The sequence below is a fragment of the Pistacia vera genome, unplaced genomic scaffold (genome assembly GCF_008641045.1).
Source record: "Pistacia vera cultivar Batoury unplaced genomic scaffold, PisVer_v2 Contig89, whole genome shotgun sequence".
Classification (NCBI taxonomy): Eukaryota; Viridiplantae; Streptophyta; class Magnoliopsida; order Sapindales; family Anacardiaceae; genus Pistacia; species Pistacia vera.
This window is the reverse complement of record NW_022196767.1, coordinates 737,341-760,152: the sequence shown is the minus strand read 5'-3', so window position 1 is coordinate 760,152 and position 22,812 is coordinate 737,341. Positions and strand designations below refer to the sequence as shown.

At 37.4% G+C, this 22,812-nt stretch overlaps 4 protein-coding genes across 5 annotated transcripts; 2 read left to right on the top strand and 2 right to left on the bottom strand.

Moving 5' to 3' along the window:
• Positions 1–2: 2 nt before the first annotated feature.
• LOC116119451 (protein ESSENTIAL FOR POTEXVIRUS ACCUMULATION 1-like) lies at positions 3–8,032 on the bottom strand. Its single transcript, XM_031405400.1, has 8 exons — positions 7,875–8,032; positions 5,968–6,056; positions 4,817–5,737; positions 4,612–4,732; positions 4,328–4,519; positions 3,288–3,998; positions 335–3,129; positions 3–218 (listed from the first exon to the last, which is right to left on the bottom strand). Exons 1-8 carry the CDS (start codon positions 7,942–7,944, stop codon positions 3–5), a joined length of 5,115 nt encoding a protein of 1,704 aa, XP_031261260.1. The 5' UTR covers positions 7,945–8,032.
• Positions 8,033–10,875: 2,843 nt separating this feature from the next.
• Positions 10,876–11,957, top strand: LOC116119437 (deoxyuridine 5'-triphosphate nucleotidohydrolase-like). The gene is made up of 3 exons (XM_031405388.1): positions 10,876–11,246; positions 11,342–11,433; positions 11,519–11,957. Exons 1-3 carry the CDS (start codon positions 10,921–10,923, stop codon positions 11,761–11,763), a joined length of 663 nt encoding a protein of 220 aa, XP_031261248.1. The 5' UTR covers positions 10,876–10,920; the 3' UTR covers positions 11,764–11,957.
• A 1,313-nt stretch (positions 11,958–13,270) lies between these two features.
• Positions 13,271–14,425, top strand: LOC116119433 (deoxyuridine 5'-triphosphate nucleotidohydrolase-like). Its single transcript, XM_031405383.1, has 3 exons — positions 13,271–13,714; positions 13,810–13,901; positions 13,987–14,425. Exons 1-3 carry the CDS (start codon positions 13,389–13,391, stop codon positions 14,229–14,231), a joined length of 663 nt encoding a protein of 220 aa, XP_031261243.1. The 5' UTR covers positions 13,271–13,388; the 3' UTR covers positions 14,232–14,425.
• Positions 14,426–15,474: 1,049 nt separating this feature from the next.
• Positions 15,475–22,553, bottom strand: LOC116119406 (glucose-6-phosphate isomerase, cytosolic 2B). 2 transcript variants are annotated; one of them, XM_031405346.1, is made up of 24 exons: positions 22,318–22,553; positions 21,880–21,945; positions 21,714–21,790; positions 21,538–21,619; positions 21,401–21,448; positions 21,039–21,194; positions 20,862–20,958; positions 20,675–20,717; positions 20,491–20,558; positions 20,295–20,379; positions 19,830–19,878; positions 19,629–19,701; positions 19,485–19,545; positions 18,867–18,933; positions 18,643–18,699; positions 18,488–18,541; positions 18,255–18,383; positions 17,788–17,851; positions 17,588–17,661; positions 17,301–17,354; positions 17,158–17,226; positions 16,175–16,264; positions 15,898–16,005; positions 15,475–15,705 (listed from the first exon to the last, which is right to left on the bottom strand). In XM_031405346.1, the coding sequence occupies exons 2-24, from the start codon at positions 21,928–21,930 to the stop codon at positions 15,655–15,657; spliced, it is 1,707 nt and encodes a 568-aa protein (XP_031261206.1). In that variant the 5' UTR covers positions 21,931–21,945; positions 22,318–22,553; the 3' UTR covers positions 15,475–15,654. The 2 variants fall into 2 exon arrangements, with proteins under 2 accessions (XP_031261206.1, XP_031261207.1); XM_031405347.1 differs by having other exon boundaries at positions 21,880–21,940.
• Positions 22,554–22,812: the final 259 nt, after the last annotated feature.

Genomic DNA, 22,812 nt, shown 5'->3' with positions numbered 1-22,812 from the left:
AGTTACTGAAGATAAGAGTTTTGCAGAGTTGGAGATTCAGAACCATATCTGACTTTGAAGCCATAGATGTAGCATCTCTCCCTGCCAGTTGGATAATGACTGGGTAAAGACCTCTGCTGCTCTGTCATTCTCTTGGCCACAAGGTATGGGTCATTTGAACATCTAATCCAATGGGGGAACAACACTGGAGGTATTATTTCCAATGTAACCTTGAAAACCTACAAAAACATCATAACCATCGTTTTTTATTAACTAGAACTTATTACTAAAGATAAGGAGAATGATTTTTTTTCCCTATTTAAATTCAAAGATTAATAATTCCATCGTGCACAACCAGGTTAAACTTTTTCATGGAGAAAGACCTACCTTGAGGCAAATGGCTCATATTACCTCCCATCAGTGATCCAGAACCTATTTTATATTTTGACTGAGAGGCAGAACGGGAATTTATCTGGATTGGAGAAGCACCCTTAGATGGAGACGCAGAAAGTGACCATGACATATTACCACCATCAGCAGCCTGAGTTGGCTGGGATTTTTGAGGAGTTGGTATCTGATTCTGGGACTGCAAAGAAGAAATCTTCTTCCCCTGCTCTTTTTGGATGTCCCGCAATGATGTAGGTTTAGAGATCTTCTTGGAGTCAGAAGACCAGGCAGGAGCAGAGGAAGGATTAGCAGACTCCCCCTTCCATAGGACAAAATCTCCCAAAGATGGTCCCGATGGTATTGCAGGCAATACCTCCTTCTCCGCCTGTACATAACGAGTGTTCTTACTTTTCTCAATGGGACTCGTACCAACAGGAACATCAGTAGGTGCTGAGACCTTAGCTCCAGCACCCTTGGCTTTGGCAGACTTTTTACGACTCTTTTTAGTTTCTTTGGCCTCGATAAAACTACCATCATCTACAGATTCACCATGCATTGCAGTATCCTGCAAGCCCGGCAAACCAAACTTACTGTCAAGAGCAGCATCCACAACTCCTTCACTGGACTTTGCCAAAACTTCTTCTGCCAAAAGATCATGTAACTGGCTCTTCTTGTTCTTTGTATTTGGAGAAATTTCAGGTTTCTCCACATTTAACACAGTAGTGCCTACATCTTTATGAATTTCCACAGAACCTTTTGGGTCTGAATTGGCAACGACCCCAGCCCAAGGAGATGCCAAATTGATAGAGTTGACAGAAGTAGTGATTTGAGACACCACCAATTCTGCCTGTGCTTTCCTATGTTCTTCCTGTTGAATTTCCAATAATGACTTAGGCTTGAAACCAGGAGCAGGTTTCCAAGCTCTTTGCCCAGAATGTAATTGGCTGTTCTGCACTGAGACAGACCCAACCAATCTGGATTCATCCTTGGTTTCCACAATTTCAACATCATCCTTGGAAATCCTTTCAGGTAGTAAGCCCTTGGCATTTTGAGAATCCGGATTTTCTGCAGGAGCAAACCCAGGGCTGCTCTCTCTTGTCTTTTGTAGCGATGGTCCATGCTGTGTTTCTCTGGCACCATTGTTTGTTTCGAACTTTGTGTCAGCAGTAATCGCCCCCTCTGTTTCAGATAGCTTAGATTGCTGCAAAGACAAAGTTTTTGATGCTCCCTTTGATTGGTCAGAAGAGTATGACTTGTTAGACTTCTGCTTTCTTGACTTCTTTTCAGAAGTTTTCTTGACCTCATTAACTTCAACGTTCTTCAATTCTGTCACCACAGAGGGTCCATCATTGCTTCTTTTGCTTTCAACCTGCAGTCCCTCAGGAGCAATATCTACTGGAGCTTTCACATCATTGACATGCTCAGGCACAGATAGTTTATTCTCACAAGTATCAGTAGATGGTACAGTAACAGACTTTTCATGGGCCTCCGAAGGCACAGAGTCCACAGCACCCTCCAATGTTGCAACCCTGACAGGTTCATTAGTCTTCCAAGTGTCTTCTGATGCTTTCTCAAGGGTAACAGGAGCATGACATTCTGAAGCAAGGAGAGGTTTCTGCACCAGAGATGACTCCCGCAGAGACTTGTTCATGGTCTCTAGCAAGGAAAAGCCTTCAGTGACTGTTGAGGCTGCCAATGGTTCTTTCTGATGGATATCATCTATTTGTTCTGGAAGAGTAGCACTCCAGTTTGGATGATTAAACATCTGATGTGCCAAATGTAAGACAGAGGCTTCAGACACACCAGCATGACTTACATCCTGCAAGACTTGCGGGGGCAAATTCAGGAAGTCTGAGGTACGTTCATCTTGGGTCTTGGGAACTGGTATCTGCAAACCACTCTGAAACAACTCCTGTGATGGTTGAAGCCGAGAAGAGTCAACAGATGCATTCCCTGTTGCTATACCAGCCTGTAACTGTGCAAGTGACTGCTCACCAAAAACTTGATGAGAATGATGATCTGACAGAACCTGAGAGAGCAACTGTTGTTGCCGCAGTAACTGTTGCTGCTCTTCCTGTTTCTGTTGCTGCTTAAGCAACAATAACTTATCTAACAACAGCAGCTGCTGTGCTGGAACAGATGACTGGGATTGTGCCTGCAATAAATACTGCTGCTGCAACATACTTAATAGTTGAGGATCTTGTGGTAAACCAGATGAAAGTACCTTTTCAGGTGTGGAGATACCAGCAGGGATACCACCAGGATTCTCCATAGTTTGACCTAATAAATTTATTAAGGAAGTTGGGTTCTGTGTTTGCAGCCTCTGTTTCTGAATACCAAAGGGGGCTTGAGGAGGCAAGCTTTGAGCATGATGCAACTCAATTTTATTCTTAAGTGGATCCAAGCCACCACCTTGGACAGAAAAATTTGACCAACCAGGAACACCATTGTTTATGCTAGTGCCAGACCTGTCCGACAAGCCTTGAAGGATGGACATCAACTCATTACTCTGGGAATGAAGAGGGCGAGAACTATCAGTTACTGAAGATAAGAGTTTTGCAGGAGTTGGAGATTCAGAGACCATATCTGACTTTGAAGCCATAGATGTAGCATCTCTCCCTGGCCAGTATGGATAATGACTGGGTAAAGACCTCTGCTGCTCAAGTGTCATTCTCTTGGCCACAAGGTATGGGTCATTTGAACCATCTAATCCAGATGGGGGAACAACACTGGAGGTATTATTTCCAATGTAACCTTGAAAACCTACAAAACAATCATAACCATCAGTTTTTAATATTAACTATAACTTATTACTATCAGATAAGTGAGAATGATTTTTTTTCCCTATATTTAAATTCAAAAAGATTAATAATTCCATCGTGCACAACCAGGTTAAACTTTTTCATGGGAGAAAGACCTACCTTGAGGCAAATGGCTCATATTACCTCCCATCAGTGACTCCAAGAACCTATTTTCAGCTTCTGTAGTCGAACCATCTTTATGCCTTGTCTCATTTCTCATCACATCAAAGCCACTGTAGTTTGCTCTACTCGATGCATCTGTGATTTCATTCTGTTTTGGCACATTAAATCCTGGTGGTGGTCTGGCTTTAGCTCGTAAATGGGGCATAACATCACCAAGTAGTGAAAATGGCAAGTCCTTCGATGCACTTGCAACACGAACTAGCAAATCTATACCAAAATACCCAGCTTCAAACCATCCAATGATATCAATCCCACTAAAAGGTCCTTGAATCTCACCCTGAGGATCTTTGTAATATAGTATTAGTTCTTCCGGAGAGGGCTGTGAGAGTTTCATGGCTTCCTGCTCCCTGTCCATAACTATTGATGCCTGCCTTTTAAGAACAGAATCTTCACTGGTCTGCCATTTAGCCAAATCACCATCCCAATGGTTAGTGGTATCCTTCTGTGGCTGTGACCAGGCCATGTCAGAGGTTATTGACTTAACATCACTTGGAATGTCCTTTCGAACATGTGAAGCCATATGCGACCGATCGCCCAGTGATGAGGCTCTCCATACAGCACCAGAATGGACAGAATTATTCTCCTGCACGCTCGATTCCCTATGGATGGCATCAGCCTTTCTAAAAGGACCACTGTCTTCTCTAAAAGCTGCACAGAAAAGCATCAAATTAAAACCACGTTGCAAAGCACAACTTTAAATGCAAGGCACTTTTGTCATATCATCATAAACTATACACAGAAGTGGCAGGACACACCATCAACTAATGCCCAAACAACCCAAATAGAAAATATAATCTTTTTCTCTATTACTTTAAAAAAAAAAAAAAAAAAAAAAAAAAACACTAAAGACAGGCTACACAACTGAAATAATCTGATAACAGTAAATTCAGATCTCTTGGTGAAATGATATATGATCAGGACTGCCCTGCATCAAATAAGATGATAGTATACAAAATCTGCTTTCTATGTCAATGTACCTTCAGCTCTAAACTTATTGTCAGGGTAAGCCTTCCGATCTTGGACGGTTTCCATCTTTGAGTTGGACCCATAATTGTGCGTCTGCTTGTCTTGTGATGAACCATCTGAGTAATTTGCACAACCACCCTTAGAATTGTCAGAACTTTCATCTTTATAATCTTCAACAGCAAGTGGTAAATCTTCTTTACTGTCTGCTCAGACAAGCCAATTACAATACATATTAACTTCCTACCTAAATAAATGCATAAATATAAAGTAATGTATCTTTCACAAAAGTGGCTACCATGCTTGGTTCGCCTTGATGGAGTAAAATCAACCGAGTTCCGCCCAACAGCTCCATCTTTTGATACCGGAGGTGCGCCACTACTTATGATGTCCCCTTTGTCAATTCCTTTTAATATAACCTATTCAAAAAGTGAAGCAAATAAAACAACTGGAGAAAGTGTCAAATACTATTTACAAAAAAAGTTTGCAAACACACAAATTACCATTTCTTCAGGATTCGGTGCACAAAACGCAAGAGGCTCTACTGGATCTTCCTGCGTGAGAGAAGGCACCTGTGCAAGCCCTTCTAAGAGTTTCCGATATGATCTCATATCAGTCACCCTATACACATCAAGCAATTTCGTTCTACTATATCTTAATGCACGATATTCTCCATGGCTACTTTCAACCTTGTCAGAGAGAATTCCCAGAGGCTGAGAATGGGTAGAAACACTGTTCATAAAGCTCCCACTGGAATTCAGCTTTCCACGACCAGAAGAAAAAATAGGAGGAGTGCTTTCCCCACGTCCCCGGCTGTAGGAAAATGTAGGAACCTGTTTGTTAGGTGTTAGAGAATGGTGATGAGCAGGGTCTCCCCTTCCTCGACTTTGTAATGAGTTAGATCTCCAGGGTCGATAACTATCCCCATCCCTCTCATCCTTTCCATGACTAGAAGCATGAGACAATCCTTTATCAACAGGCATGTCACCATCTTTACTAGAGTCAATCCATCTGTCACGTAAACCATCTGTCTCTTTATCATCAGGCCCCCAGCGTGTGTTCCATTTGCTCTCACGCCGTTGATCATAATTGGTATCCCTGTTACCTGACTCAGTCCACCTTTCAGAGGGAGCCCGGCGCAGTTCACCATAGTGCCGTATGGAAGAATTTTCTGTCCATCTATCCATCCTGCGGGCCTCACCGTGCTCTTTATCTCCATCCCTCCAGCGATCTTTGCGAATTGAGGAATGAGTGTCTCTTTCTTCATCACGCCAACGGTCACGGCGACTAGTTTCCATATCAAGCAAGGACGGCCGGAAAACATCCTTTTTTTTCTGGGTCTCGCTCATCTCTTCTCCAATTCCTGGTGACCTCACAATGTCTGAGCGATTGCCATGAGATGGATACTGGTTGAAATGGCTTTCCTGCATAAAGGGCCAAAAAGGAGAGGCTCTGAAGCAATATCATGTAGCATATCATTTCCGTTAAATGAAACAATTCGGAAAAGTAAGCATTCCCCTTAAAAAAAAAAGGTGAAACATAGCACATAGCAAGATGGTATAAACATTCCAAAAGCACCAAAATAAATTTCCTGAGTGTGTTCAACAGCAAGCAGGCTGCAGGATAAACTCGGTAAAGGAAATATATAACACACCCCAGTTCCTATTCCAGGTTTACTCTCTCCTGACTTTGGCAGAAGCCACTGCGGTGAAAGGGGAATAGGATTGTCAGCTCCTTGAACATCTGCATAAATTAAACAGAAGCATCAACTAAATTTCTTTGACAAATAACGACACCAAGGTGATGGAAACGATAGCCTGGCTATTAAATCAGCGATGATGCACAACAAGCACTATCAATCATCTAAAAATATTCCAGACAGTCAGCATTGATTTGAGGTAGACAAAGATGAAAAACAGAAAGCAAAATTTTGGCAATTCTGAAACTAAAACTATAAACATGTTCATCAAATCAACAAGGCAAGCAAAGGAAAAACTAAAACTGAACACAAGCCATGCTCCTTAATGCAGTATTCATACTACACACAGTCTAAAAGCTTTCTCAATTTGCTTGAATGATTGGAATTTGAAACGTCACCAGATGCATGTTAATAACATCCCTTAAGATCCTCCTACAGAACTCCAACTAACTCCCAAGGAAGAAATTATAACCCATCATTCACTTGAGATACTTAGCACCACTTTAAATATTTATCCTTTTACTAAGGATGCATCAAGAGCTATTTGGGCAACATAATTATCTCCAAAAATTTTCTACCAATCAAATCTACAAAACACCCATAAATAAGAGCAAACCCAGTATCTAAGATTTAGAGGCTTTAAATTTTTCAAGAAAAATTTAACTGTAATTCATACATTCTATATCTAATCTGTCATTTTCAGCTGGTTATTATTCCAGAAAATTTGGTCCTGCTGGCAGTGGGTAATAACTTAGGAAAATGTGAATGAATCAAGTTATGAAATATAATCATGTTTCGTAAGTATTATGTTTCCCTTCATTTCCACTTAAACTGACTACTATTGCAATAAAAAATTGAGAATGGGCCACGTATATTTACTTTACATATCTATCTATGCGCTAATATAGCTGCTCTGGAGACAGCCCCTACTCTTAAATATTGTAATTTTATTTCTGGCTTCTCTCCTACATATTGATAGCTAGAAGCTGTATTCAGAAAACCATGAATTTAATAGCGCAGTATTTTCGCCAGATGATAAAACAGTAAAACTATTTCTAAGTCAATCACAATTAAACCCAATCTGCAATTTTATAAGCTCAAGTTAACCCTTCAACGGTGCACCATTGAAGAAAGCTTTACTTTGCTTTACTCGACAAACTAATTCAAAAAACACAATCTATCAATATCAAATTCTCAGTTTGCCCCAGCAGGTCTTTCCCACTTGCAACGAGATTGTAAATAAAAAAGAGTTCAAAAAGCATTAAAAAAAACATGGAAAGGATGTTGTAAAACTTATCAGACGAAGCAACGACAAACAGCATACGAAAAAAACTGATGCAGTACCAGTAAAAATTTTCAGACAAAGCAATGGCAAATGGCATGTAACAAATATCCATGCAGTCCAAGTATACAGTTAAAATTATAACTACATAATAATAAAAAATAAAATACCAAGAAATAACCAACAACTGTACCATCACAATCTTTGACGCAGATAAAAGTAATTTTAATTTGAAAACAAAAAATCCGAATACACGAAATGTAAACTAATTTGAAAAGTCCAACCAATTCGAAAACTTTACTCCCCACTCCTAGTCCCAAAACCGCGAGAGACGCTTTAGACATTGATAATTAAACAGAAAAAGAAAAAAAAAATAGTATACAGGAAAAAAAACCAAAACCCTAGCCAGTAAATTTCCTAAAATCTTCGGAAGTCATAGTCATGCAAAAAAAAGCTAAATTCAAAGTAATGGTGTCAAAACTATAAGGAGCTAAGGTTTTGAAAAAGAAAAGGCGAGACGTAATTCAAAACCGAAGAATGGAAGAAAAAATAGAGTGAAAGCAATTAAAAGGCGAAAAACCTTTGGAGATCTGGTGGGGAGGCGGCAAAGAGAGGTGGTGGCGAGAGTCGGAGGTGGAGGTATTGGCCATGGATGATCGGTGACGGTTGCAAAGAAAACCCTTGTTTGTGTGTTTTTCGTTTTGCCTTTTTTGATTGCTTGAGCGAGGTGAGAGTAAGAAAAGGGGGGAATTTAGGTTAATGAGAAGACGATTAGATAAAAGAGGGTGAGTAGGTTAAGATGATATCACCCCTCGGCTTACGTTAGCAAAACATACTGATTTGTATTTTGCCTACATTACTGTTAGACGGGTTAGTAAGAATACCCTAACCTCATATTTTCACGCGCTAATAATGGCGCGTCAGTAATTAATGCCCCGAAAGTTTTGAAGTTTGCTTTGTGTGTAGTGCACGTAACTTGGTGGTCGTGGGAGAAGTTGAAGGAGTAGGATTATCTGATTTCTTTTAATCCTTTTGGTTAGTTTAAGTGTGCGCAATGCGCCGCTATCTGCGCAAGTTAAAGTGAAATCAGAAGAAGACGATTTTAGTCTTGAGGGCTGAAGTAGAAGTGTAGAACAGTAGAAGTGTATCCACTTTGCGAGAGCTTGATCTGACGGCTTGAAGCCCTTAGATTGATGACGTGTCAGGTGTCATGGCGCGTCATCATGCTCCGTTTTTTTAGCTCTCTCGTTGTTAAATCAAATCGTATATCGTATCGTGTATTAAAAATTTAGGTCTATTTAGTTTATTTTTTATACTTTTTATAGTAATATTTTGAAAAAAAATTAAATTAGATCCGTATTACAATGTAAAATTTAGAAATTAACAAAAATACCCCTTATATTTGTTTATTTACTAAACATCCCTATAATAAAATATTAAAAGTTAACGAAAATACCCTCAACCCACCCATTAAATACAGACAATTGACCATCACCGTCGAAAGGTGGCTGGAGTCACTGTATCGACACATGACCGACTAGATCTTGTCAGTCGTGTGCCGATATGGCATTTTTTTACCAGATTTACAATTAGATCTAGCCATTGACAGTCAAATCTGGTCGTATTTGGTCATCAACGACGACCAAAGATGCCGCCATCATTGACGACTAACTGCAGCCAAAGATCTGGCCGTAGATCTAGCATTTTCCAGTGCATTACCAGGCAGATTCAGTTGGTAGTGTGTCATTATACTAGATTCCAACCAACTTTCGACAATGGTGGCTGGAATCTGGTAAATGTGGGATGATGGGGTGTTTTTGCAATTTCTATAAAAAAAAAAAAAATTTGGGTGTTTAGTTAAATTAAAAAATTTATGAGGGTTTAAAAGAAATTAAATAATATAAAATAATATTTTAAGAATAAGCCAATTTTTCTATTTAACTTTATTGAGAAAACCATAATAATATTTGAAAAAGTATATCAAACGAAGCCCTAATTTTTCAAATCGGTGTCATATCGTATCGCAAGATACGCCTTTTTCAAAAAAATTAATAAAATAATAAAAAAATTTCTAAAAATTAATATCATCCCCATGATTAATTAACAAATTTTGTGGTATTATTGGCTTTAAATTATGATATTACATAATCAAAATTAAGAATCTATATTATTTCCAATATCAATGTCAATATGTATAACTCAACTTGTGTTAATATTATCATGCAAAATGGACAACACATATTCCTTTTCACTTTCTCTATACAAAATTGGTAAATTTGTATAGGTTTTAGTGAACAAGGTTAGGTGACCCGAATTCAACTTGAAAAAAATTTTAGACCTTTTGCCTAAATTAATAAAGTCGTATCGATTTGTATTGATATTTTAAAGGATACAAATGGATACGTATCGTATCGTAGAATACATATCAACGTATTAAAAGGTTCAGTATACACTCTCTGATATATATCGTTGGATGTTGGCAACCCATATGAAATTGTATCATAGGATACGTATCGCGTATCGTAAGATACTATCAACCATGCTTCATATACTAGAACTAGACTGAAACCTATTTAATTACAAAATATGAAAATAATACTATATTAAGCCAATATTAATATTTAATACTTCCTCTTAATGTAAAAATATATATAAGATATGATTAAACAAAAATTATTACTTTATCTTATATCAAATTTCTCATCTGCCATTATATTTTGTATTGTTCTTATATTATATAAACTATAAATCATTGATAAAAATGTTGGTATTTTCTTTCTACTTCCACTATCGTTAATGCATGAAATAATATCATATAAACTATAAAGTGATAGAAAATCCACAAAATCTATAAGAGCAATGTTACGTCTACAACCTATTCTTACAAATTTCTCTTACAACCTTGACGTAGTAGTTGAGTTGACATTGTCACGTGAGTTCTACCACACCTAAGACACAAAATAAATTTGACTAGACTAAAGAAACGACTGTTTATTTTTAGGAAACGATTGTTCCTTCATAAGAAACGACTATTCGTTATGAATGAATAGCTGTTTCTCACGAAAAGTATAGACGTTCCTTATGAAGGAACAACCATTCGTTGTGAAAGGAATGACCATCCCTTAACAATGAGGAACAACTATTCATTTGGTTGTTCCTTAAAGAACAATCATTTTTTACGAAGGAACAACTGTTTTTTTTTTAAAGAAGGATCATTCATTTCTCGTAATACCTTGGGTGCCTAGAATGTGGTGGGAACTGACATGACAATGTCAATTTGTTGATACGTTAAGATTGTAAAAGAAGATTGTGAGATTAAGTTGTAAACTAGGATTTTTCGATTTATAATTATGCTCCTTGGTATTATGTATCCTTTCTACCTATACTTCTCTTGCATTAAATTTACAACCTCTAAACTAATCCATCCCAAATACATTAAGCCATTAAGGTAAATTTTATGAATATAATAAAAAAACTTTTAAATCAATTTATTTGCAGAGGGGAATTAGTTGTATTCCATTAGGCTCTTTATTGAAGAAGCTCGATGAGCACTTTGAGAATTTATTGCTTGTGGCAGTGGTTTGTAGTGTGTACTGTGTACTGTGTGGTCATAAAACAGAGGAAAAATGGCGGGAACATTCGGCGCCTTCAGATTTCGAATATCACAAGTCGCGGGTTTTTCTCTATATAATGATCCCCTGGGGTGCCGTTCCTGCAAATATCCAAATCCTTTGCCACAACGAAAATTTGTTGTCAAAATGCCTCAAGCAGAGACACAAAACGGCAGACCAGAAGACAAAGAGCCATCTCCCAAGATCCCGAAACTCGACCAAAACGGCGTTCACGAAGCTTCGCAAAACATCAGTTCTCTATTGAGAGTGAAAAAGCTCTCCGAAAAGGCTGTTTTGCCTTCAAGAGGTTCTCCCCTTGCTGCAGGCTACGATCTTTCTAGGTAAACCCACAAACCGTTTGATTATTTTCTCCAGTAAATGTCTAGAATTATTATTTTTTCAGTTTATGGGTTTTAATTTGTGTTTCTGTCTATAGCGCAACAGAGACGAAGGTGCCAGCCAGAGGAAAAGCTCTTGTACCGACAGATCTGAGCATCGCAATTCCTGAAGGAACTTACGCGCGTGTTGGTATGTATCATGTTATATATCCTTTTTTTTTTTTTTTTTTAAGTTTTTCTTTAATAAATAATGATGGGATTGGGTTGTTTTGCAGCGCCAAGATCGGGGCTGGCGTGGAAGCATTCAATGGACGTGGGAGCAGGAGTTATAGATGCCGATTACAGGGGTCCAGTTGGGGTGATTTTGTTTAATCATTCAGACGTTGATTTCGAAGTGAAAGCTGGTGATCGAATTGCCCAGTTGATTATTGAAAAGATCATGACCCCTGATGTTCTGGTGGTTGAAGATTTGGACTCCACTCTCCGAGGTGAAGGAGGTTTTGGATCTACAGGTGTTTGAACCTCTTTGTTAGTTCTATGTTATAACTTTTATGGTACTATAAACTCAGGAATTTGAGGTAGGTTTAATGAACAGTTGGTGTGCAACCAAATTACTTGTTTTGCTGTCTTCAAGTATAAACGGCGTCGTCCGCAATAGTGGTTGACGGTTCTTCCTATCTACCAACTACATATGGGTTATTTTTGGCTGTTAATTTTCTTATATTACGTTATTCTATTATTTAAATTGATGATTGGCATCAAATCACTGAATTTTCATCAAATCATGAAAACCGGTTAAACTGATAAAACTGGGCGGTTTCAAGAAACAATAGAAGAAATGATTTATGATTTGGACAGCTTGGAAATAATTTGACGAAATAGATTCAAAGAATTACACTTTGTACAAATCAGCTATATTTGATGAAAGTGGCAATACCAGTCCATTTATACAACATTGAAATCAGCGATTGGGGAACGGCAAATTGGACATGTGAGTCTCCTTAACAACCAAAGATCAATGCATTGGGCATGAAATACATGTTTGCAATCTGGAAAGATCCTGCAACGCTCTCCTTTCTGGACACCATCCAAGCATACAACACAGATTGCAGTGAAGTTAACTCCACAATCAAAACAAGGGAGTTCCTTTATCTCTTCAGCCGATAGCCCCGAAAAACGATTTTCTGTCCTTGGTGAGTTGATATCATTTGTAGTTAAGTCGATAATTAGGTATAAAATTACAACGTAGAACAAAATAAGAGCCGTGATGCCAACAAGAGGCAAGGGAGGGGATGGTGATGGAAGCGAAGAAGAAAGCATTTGAAATAGATTTGAGCTCTCCATGCCTTTTGGTGTCTTATCCAATCAGCTAAACTTGTAATGACTTTCTTTAATGAAATCTCTCGTCAAACTTAAAAAATCAAATGGCTTTACCTTGCAAGTTAGCTAAAGTGTGTCCTTTAACCCTAGCAGACAAACAATGCCAACCACGAATCATCGAATTACTTCATAACCAATTCACGCGTCAACTACTCCTTAAACCTTATTATATGTATTTCCTCCAAGTCAAGTCTACTAGTTTCGTCCCCAATTAGCAATGCGTTGTCAATTTGCTGGGTTAGATAATAGAGTTGTGCTGAAGGAAACCATATGTTACAAACCGTATAAAGAAAAAAAATTGCACGAGAGGAGGAACTTTTCCATTTAGCTCTTCCATAATCAAAGCATTACACTTGAAAATTTAATGCATCAAATAGCTCTGCTTAAGTAGCTGCATGGCATCAATCTCTTATTTATTTGAGAATAATGATGTTTTATGATCTTTACGGCGGGACAATTGCAAACATAAAAGTATCAGTAAAAGCTTTGTTNTATGCGCCTCGGTAATATATATCCTTTCTATTTATACTTCTCTTGCATTAAATTTACAACCTCTAAACTAATCCATCCCAAATACATTAAGCCATTAAGGTAAATTTTATGAATATAATAAAAAAACTTTTAAATCAATTTATTTGCAGAGGGGAATTTGTTGTATTCCATTTGGCTCTTTATTGAGCCCGATGAGCACTTTGAGAATTTATTGCTTGTGGAAGTGGTTTGTAGTGTGTACTGTGTACTGTGTGGTCATAAAACAGAGGAAAAATGGCGGGAACATTCGGCGCCTTCAGATTTCGAATATCACAAGTCGCGGGTTTTTCTCTATATAATGATCCCCTGGGGTGCCGTTCCTGCAAATATCCAAATCCTTTGCCACAACGAAAATTTGTTGTCAAAATGCCTCAAGCAGAGACACAAAACGGCAGACCAGAAGACAAAGAGCCATCTCCCAAGATCCCGAAACTCGACCAAAACGGCGTTCACGAAGCTTCGCAAAACATCAGTTCTCTATTGAGAGTGAAAAAGCTCTCCGAAAAGGCTGTTTTGCCTTCAAGAGGTTCTCCCCTTGCTGCAGGCTACGATCTTTCTAGGTAAACCCACAAACCGTTTGATTATTTTCTCCAGTAAATGTCTAGAATTATTATTTTTTCAGTTTATGGGTTTTAATTTGTGTTTCTGTCTATAGCGCAACAGAGACGAAGGTGCCAGCCAGAGGAAAAGCTCTTGTACCGACAGATCTGAGCATCGCAATTCCTGAAGGAACTTACGCGCGTGTTGGTATGTATCATGTTATATATCCTTTTTTTTTTTTTTTTTTAAGTTTTTCTTTAATAAATAATGATGGGATTGGGTTGTTTTGCAGCGCCAAGATCGGGGCTGGCGTGGAAGCATTCAATGGACGTGGGAGCAGGAGTTATAGATGCCGATTACAGGGGTCCAGTTGGGGTGATTTTGTTTAATCATTCAGACGTTGATTTCGAAGTGAAAGCTGGTGATCGAATTGCCCAGTTGATTATTGAAAAGATCATGACCCCTGATGTTCTGGTGGTTGAAGATTTGGACTCCACTCTCCGAGGTGAAGGAGGTTTTGGATCTACAGGTGTTTGAACCTCTTTGTTAGTTCTATGTTATAACTTTTATGGTACTATAAACTCAGGAATTTGAGGTAGGTTTAATGAACAGTTGGTGTGCAACCAAATTACTTGTTTTGCTGTCTTCAAGTATAAACGGCGTCGTCCGCAATAGTGGTTGACGGTTCTTCCTATCTACCAACTACATATGGGTTATTTTTGGCTGTTAATTTTCTTATATTACGTTATTCTATTATTTAAATTGATGATTGGCATCAAATCACTGAATTTTCATCAAATCATGAAAACCGGTTAAACTGATAAAACTGGGCGGTTTCAAGAAACAATAGAAGAAATGATTTATGATTTGGACAGCTTGGAAATAATTTGACGAAATAGATTCAAAGAATTACACTTTGTACAAATCAGCTATATTTGATGAAAGTGGCAATACCAGTCCATTTATACAACATTGAAATCAGCGATTGGGGAACGGCAAATTGGACATGTGAGTCTCCTTAACAACCAAAGATCAATGCATTGGGCATGAAATACATGTTTGCAATCTGGAAAGATCCTGCAACGCTCTCCTTTCTGGACACCATCCAAGCATACAACACAGATTGCAGTGAAGTTAACTCCACAATCAAAACAAGGGAGTTCCTTTATCTCTTCAGCCGATAGCCCCGAAAAACGATTTTCTGTCCTTGGTGAGTTGATATCATTTGTAGTTAAGTCGATAATTAGGTATAAAATTACAACGTAGAACAAAATAAGAGCCGTGATGCCAACAAGAGGCAAGGGAGGGGATGGTGATGGAAGCGAAGAAGAAAGCATTTGAAATAGATTTGAGCTCTCCATGCCTTTTGGTGTCTTATCCAATCAGCTAAACTTGTAATGACTTTCTTTAATGAAATCTCTCGTCAAACTTAAAAAATCAAATGGCTTTACCTTGCAAGTTAGCTAAAGTGTGTCCTTTAACCCTAGCAGACAAACAATGCCAACCACGAATCATCGAATTACTTCATAACCAATTCACGCGTCAACTACTCCTTAAACCTTATTATATGTATTTCCTCCAAGTCAAGTCTACTAGTTTCGTCCCCAATTAGCAATGCGTTGTCAATTTGCTGGGTTAGATAATAGAGTTGTGCTGAAGGAAACCATATGTTACAAACCGTATAAAGAAAAAAAATTGCACGAGAGGAGGAACTTTTCCATTTAGCTCTTCCATAATCAAAGCATTACACTTGAAAATTTAATGCATCAAATAGCTCTGCTTAAGTAGCTGCATGGCATCAATCTCTTATTTATTTGAGAATAATGATGTTTTATGATCTTTACGGCGGGACAATTGCAAACATAAAAGTATCAGTAAAAGCTTTGTTGTGTCCATGATATATGAATTCAGAATCATCAGTTCATACATCCTCCCCGAACAGTTTTCAGCAAAAACCACTTTATATCCGTGGTAGAAGAGTAGGAGGATCAGCTGGAATATCCGAACTTGCCTGTAAAGTAAAAGCAGAAGTTTAGACACCGCACACAGCAGTAACATCCAAGAATTGTTTATTCAGAACAAAGAAACCCATTCAAAACGAGGATGCATCTAAAAAACATCAAGAATATTAACATTATTTGAACGTCAAGATTTAATTTTATCACTGGTAAACACCTCATACTGACACTGTTCTAGGCCGTACCTCTAAGTATCTTGTTAGCAGTGTTTTAGTACTGAAATTAAAGCCCTCAACTGGTTCTCCTTTAGTACGAGAAGCATGAAGTTGCTTTCTGACTTGAGTGGCCAGTGACTGCATTCACAAATATGAAGTGAATATATATTTATTACTAAGAAAGGAAAAGGAGGCAAAGAGCAAAAGTGATTAACACGAAAGGCAACGTAAGTAGAAACAGACAATAAAGTCTTTATCTAAGAAAGTAAACAATCCACATCATACAGTTTTTTTAGGTGACACATACCTTCCCTAGCTCAACTCCCCACTGATCAAAAGAATTAATGCCCCATATGAAACCTTCCACAGCAATTCTGTGTTCATAGATCGCCAACAACTGAAGAAAACAGGTAACAATTGTATTGTTCGGCATATAGTTAGTTTATTACCACATAGGAAGGAAAAAGGAACATGCACACATAGTGGGATCTGGCATGTAATTGTACATGTTTGTAGCATTTTGATGTAGCAAACCAAATAACAATAATTTATCCATTCTTGAAGTGACCAGCACACAGTTGTCAACACATGTTGAACATCAAGTCAGTTCATTGCAACAATCACAGACACAAAGATAAGGATAGTATTACATAATTTTGAAATTGATAAATTAGCAAACTCATAACAATGTTCGTTGATATAGAAAAAGCCAATCACAAAGATTCAAGCATGTTTTTGTTAGACCTCCCATACATAAGGTCTATAAATCCAAGGGCAAAGGAAGGAATAGGAATAAAGAGGTGTTGGGTGTGAGTTTGTTTTCAGGGGTTGAGGTGTGCAATAAAAGTTGTTAGGATTGTGGAGTCTGTCATGAGTCTGGACAGGTGGCTGTCAATTCTGTTACAGAAGAGAATAACTAGCTTATAAAAGGGAGAGAGTGTGGAGAGTAGGATATCAAGTTATATATTCTGGAAATTGTGTGGGAGGGCCCCAGCTCCTCGAATTGCTGGGAACTATCTGTTTTCCAATTGGATTTGTTCTGTTCTTTCATTCAGTATCCATTAATACAATCTGCCATTAGTTATTACTTGTGCCTATTGCCGTTGTGTGTGTGTGTTGGTTGCCGTGAGTTTCTGTGTTGCAGGAGGGTTCCAACAGTTTTCCACACTACAAAATACATCAAACACGACAAGCACACTGATAGAGAAAGATATTTCAAATGATTTGAAGAAGAGTAAAAAGAATTAGACATGCAAATCAGCCTCAAAAAAGGTGTAAGAAACCACGAACCTGTCCAATATTGTAAGCACTCAATGTTGGAAGCAGAAGGCTGAGAGAAGGCCGATTGCCAGAGAAAGTCTACAATTTATAACATAACAGTTAGGATTTTCATCCAGTTTTAAACCAACTCTTGTACAGAAGCAGGAAATTACCTTGTGAGGAATTAGATGTGGTGGAACATTCTCTTTTTGCAACTGTTCTGGTGTCTGCAAGAAAAAGATGTTTAATTAGATTTTGCACTTATAGGCAAGTGTTTCACAAAAGTCACATGAAAGAGTTATAATCTAGACCCATAGGGCAAGATCTTTTTTAACTTATTGGGAAAAGTAAACATCACAACAAAGTACAAATTAAAACCAGCTCAATGCAAACTCAAGAAACCATAGTAAATGACAGGAATTATGATAAGTACATCCGCAAGATAGAAAATAAATATTACCTTCCCATAAGCTAGAGCATCTGGCTGTGCAAAAAAGTTAGACATGAGTTCATCATGGTTACTCACCACTTCACCTACAACAAAAATGCAGACTTATGTTCAAAGGCACTAAACAAAATGCCAAAGCATCAAAATACACCTTCCAAGTAACCATCAATAATAAAATTCACTCAGAAAATCAAATAAAAACTTATAACTACCTTTCAGGTAGATAGGTTGCTGGCTCTTCACAACACCAATAAAATCACAAGGAATTACACGTCCCTGAAGGTTTCAAGAAGATGAGTTAGTTTAAATGTCTCACAAATTTGTGAAGATTGAGCAAAAGGTTAGATCCGTACAATAGCAAGGATGCAATATGAAGCTTAGCTAAAGTTCTTTCTTTCAACAAAACATTTAGATGCTACAACACATTATGAGCATCAAAATTATGAACTTAAGCTATGAGGATTGGGCTCATTAGACAGGATTCAAGTACTGATAAAAGAAACCCAGGTTAACTACAAAGGCATATTAAAGGTAGGGAACCTTTACAATAAATCCCTGCATGCACTTTCGGAGTTTAAGAATTCATTATAACTACTGATGAAGACCTATACCAACAAATGTAAATTGTTAACATTATTGCCATTATCAATTCTGCTAGATGCATAGTTATATAAATTACCTGGTGAATTAATTGATAAAAGCTGTGCTGTCCATTTGTTCCAGGTTCACCAAAATCAATTTCACCAGCTTCAAAGGGAAGAAGCACACCATCAATTGACACCCCCTTGCCATTACTCTCCATGCTAACCTAAATCAAAGCAAATTAGTAAGGTATAAGGATTTATCAAAGACAATCTGTTTTGTCTTTTACGAAGAGAAGAGGAAAAGAAAAAGAAGCTGGGGTAAACGTGCCTGTTGAATGTGTGGAGCCAATTTTTCCAAGGCCTGGGTGTAAGGCAAGATTGCCTGGAGCGATAACAGAGTGTTAGGAGATGAATAATTGACAAAAAGACTAGATATTGCACAATAAGTGGCAATTCAAACTCATCTGGAGCAGAAATACTCACCCTGGCAGGATATCCGAGAAATGAAACATTCCATATGCTCAATAAACCCAACAGTACCTGAAGCAACAGAATATTACTAAACATTTTATGCAGAATCTCTTAAGAGACCCTATCAACTGCATTTTAAAACCCAGAAAGTCTTAATTTTGTATTCTACGTCCAATGACTATGTATGTCTGGGATTAAAAACAAAACTCATGGCATTGAGCAATTGGGGCACTTACAGGTATATTTTTATCGAAATGCGCTGAATAGAAATGTTGATCAATGCTTGAAGCTCCCTTCAAGAACCTTAAACAGAGAAATAGAACATCTTATTGAAGTATGCACTGACATCATGTTAAAATAAAAAACCGACCAAAAAGTGTCAACACATTTATTTAAATTGAGGATGGGTTAAAACCTGGAACTTTAAATTTTGGGAAACAAAGCAAAAAATACACTGAGCACATAATGAAAAAAAAAAAAAACAGAAAGGTAATTTGGAATGAATGATGCAGAATGCACGAGGCTCAGAGACTGAAAACAATTGGCCTCTTCATTTATCTTTCATGCAAATCTAATTCAATAGTCATCAAAACTACTTTACAAGACATAGTACTGAACATTATGTTGATAAAACTGAAATTCAAGGGCAAAGAAAAAAATGGCATTTCTATATAGTCTAATTCTACTTTCTATAAAGTTACATATGAAGCAGTATATATTTCTCTTCAAAATCAAGACTACTTTGGGAATTCCACTAAAATCCCATAGCATGTTGTATGATAAGTTCATGGAGGAACACATATCATAACGGAAACCCAAACTACTCCAAAATAAAATCAAAAGAGTTGTCATACTTCTCTACAACTGAGAAACCATATTGAAGAGATAGAGGCAACACCCCGACAGCACTGCAAACTGCAACCAGCAATTCAATTACCAATTAACCATTAATTAGGGCAAAAAAATTCCCAAGAAAAAAAGTGAGAAAACAAACTTACCACTATACCGTCCACCAACCCAGTCCCAGAATGCAAATGCATTATTAGGATCAATGCCAAACTTTTCTACAAGCTGCAGTGGAAACAAACATATATTGTCAACAAGGTTAGTTAAATTAAATAATGGTTGGCACAGATTAGATTCATGTAATACCAGTCAGCGTTATCACCTAAATGCAGAAAGGAAGAAATCAAGTTTACCGTAAGATTAGTGCTGACAGCTACCATGTGCTTTGCAACGGCAGAAGGCCTATAAACACATTCATTATCACACGAAATTTAAAAGTTTAGACCAGAGTGAGCGAGGGTAATAACACATTAGAAATCAATTACTATAAAACAACTAACTTTCCAAATCCTTGAGTATTTTGAATAAAAGAAATTTTAATCTTTGGCATTTCCATAAATTTCAGATTTCAAATGAAAACATAGCCAGCATTATTTGAAAACTCAACAGGAAAAAGAATTTTAGAGGCCCAAAACTTCACTTTTTCATTTTCAGAGTACAATGATTTCTCACTTCCAATTTACATGGCATAATTTATATAATCTTTTATTTCAGAATTTTCTAGATTAGTCTGAATCATTACACTGACTAATTTCAAAACCTGAAATGACCAAGATGACCATATCATTGAAGAAAAGTAATATGATCATTGTACTAACCCAAGAGCAGCTGAAATCCATTCCCTCAGTGTTCGAGCATTCAACATGGTTTCAGCTGTTGTAAAAGTCTTTGAAACCACTACAACTGTATAAACATACAAGAATCCCAACACAAAGGATCCAAGTCAGAAAAGGCACTTAAAGTACCATAAATACGATATATAATTAGAGAAACAAATAAGATAAAAAGCAATACCAAGGGTAGTTTCAGGGTTTAATCCCGCTATACTTTTAGCAACATCGACAGGATCAACATTTGCAAGACTGTGGCAGATGCAAAAAATAAGTTATGGCAAATTCAGAATTATGTATAGCATCTACATCAACTTATTGATACAGAAGAAGGCGCTAAAAAACTGTGGTGACATAGAAGTACTCACAATCGTAATTGGCGTCCTCTAGAACTTTTGATGGCCTCTGGATCTGTAAGTTGCCATCAGTTAATATCAAGTAATTTTGGCATGGTTCCACGGTAAAGAATCTCAAATTTTTGTAAGGTGAGGGAAAACAACAGCAAAGGAAAATGAACAAATTGAAAACTAAAATATAGAATGTGTCGACCAATACCTGTCTGGAGAGCTGTGTGCACAAAGAGAGGACCTAAGAAACTGCCACCAATACCAACGGCTATAACATCCTTCAGTGATTTTCCAGTGGCTCCAACCTACCAAGCAGTTTCCTATAACTATCTAATCCAGGCATTTGAAATTCAACCTTTTCATTTTAAAAACGAAAATATATTACCCAGGAACCAATGCGAACTTTCTCAGAGAACTCTTGGATCTTGTCCAGAACTTTCCAAACTTCTGGAACAACATTCTTCCCATCACTGTTTATGACAGCATCTCTTGCAGCTCGGAGAGCTACATGAAGAACTGATCTATTCTCTGTGCTATTTATCTGAAGGCATAAATGAAACAAAATGCAAAATATTAGGTGTAATGTCCTTATTTATGGCTAATCATAACATTAAACATGCTTAAATGGCTTATCAAACTGAATTTAAATGGCAATATCAAAATTTTAAATAGAAGATAAATCACGCATAGTAATGCAATTTTACAATAGATTAATTAAAAAAATCTACAAAGATAACCTGGACTTACGTGTTCTCCACTGTACATGCGATTAATCTTCTCTTTGAGATGAGCAGCCTGCAACAAGAAAAAGGCGGTAGCATTAGAAAACTATATTTATCTTATCCACATACCAATTCCTGAAAATAGAAACATTTCAAATTCACCTCTGCCAATTGATAGAGCTTATTCAAGGTCTCAAGAGTAGCATTTTGTCGTGAATAGTCCAACAGCATCCCATCAAACTCCCTACATAAAATACAAAGACATCATAAAACCAATCATCCATATAACCATTCATCTGTAAGTTACAAGATAATCCTGTATCCAGAGTTATACATACACCATCATTGACTTGCACCGCTCTGTGTCGCTCATCAAATTGCGTAGATGAGACTTTTTAATTTCCTCAACATGATTCTGTACAATGACATATAGTCCACATTAAATACATAAATATTACTCTGCTAACTCTTCACTTGCTAAAAAGTTGTGAGCTACGAAGTTACCTTCAAATCGTTCCATGGCTCGGTGTCACAGATTAAAGTTGGTGAAGCCATTTGAAATAACCTTCACTAAACAATTACAGTATCAGACACAAAATCCTAATCCAATCAGAAGCTTTCTTTCACTTTCGAGGATGATCAAAGAGAATCCCGTCAAAAATAAATTTGAATTATCTGGTTCTTTGATTTTATAGCTTTTTAACAGAGTCAAACTTAGCTGATGTAAGTAAAGTAATCATGCAACGTTAAATTTGAGTTTTTACCTTGCTCCAGATTCTAAACAAGTAAAAGCAAATGAAAAAAAAAAGATTGTTTTATGTCAACAATTAACAGTGACTGAGTAACAATAATAACAAACTTCAAAAATCAACATAAAAAGGAAGGAGAATGAATGGATTAAAAGCATAAAAATGATGAAGAATGAAAAGCATGAGTAAATACCTGAGAGAGCAAAAATTGGAAAGAAGAGAGAGGTTTGTAGACAAAATGGAAGGGAGGGATAGACAAGTATCTGAAGTGTGGAGAGTTGATGAAGCTTCGCAAAAGGAAAGAACTAAAGTTGTTGTCACGTGGCTAGGGATGTAGGGCCACGTGTGAAGAAGCCCCGAGGAGCTGGTGTTACTCACGTCTGACGCGGATCAGGTGCTTCTTCGGTTCGGTTCTGTATGGGCCTTTTACAGGTTCTGTATTTGATGGATTGAGACTTTTGGGGGTGGCTTCAAAGTCCGTGGGCCAGTGGTACCACTGGGTTTAGAGTAATTTTCACGCAACGGCTAGGCTAAGATTCTTAACCGACGCCGTGTCCCAGACTCCCAGGAGCTGTCGCATAAAACTGACTTTTAATGGTTTTAGAATATAGAAAATCTTATGGATAATGGAGAAACTCCGTCATTTAATATGAAATTTCCGGAACAGATTCAACAATGATTAATAATC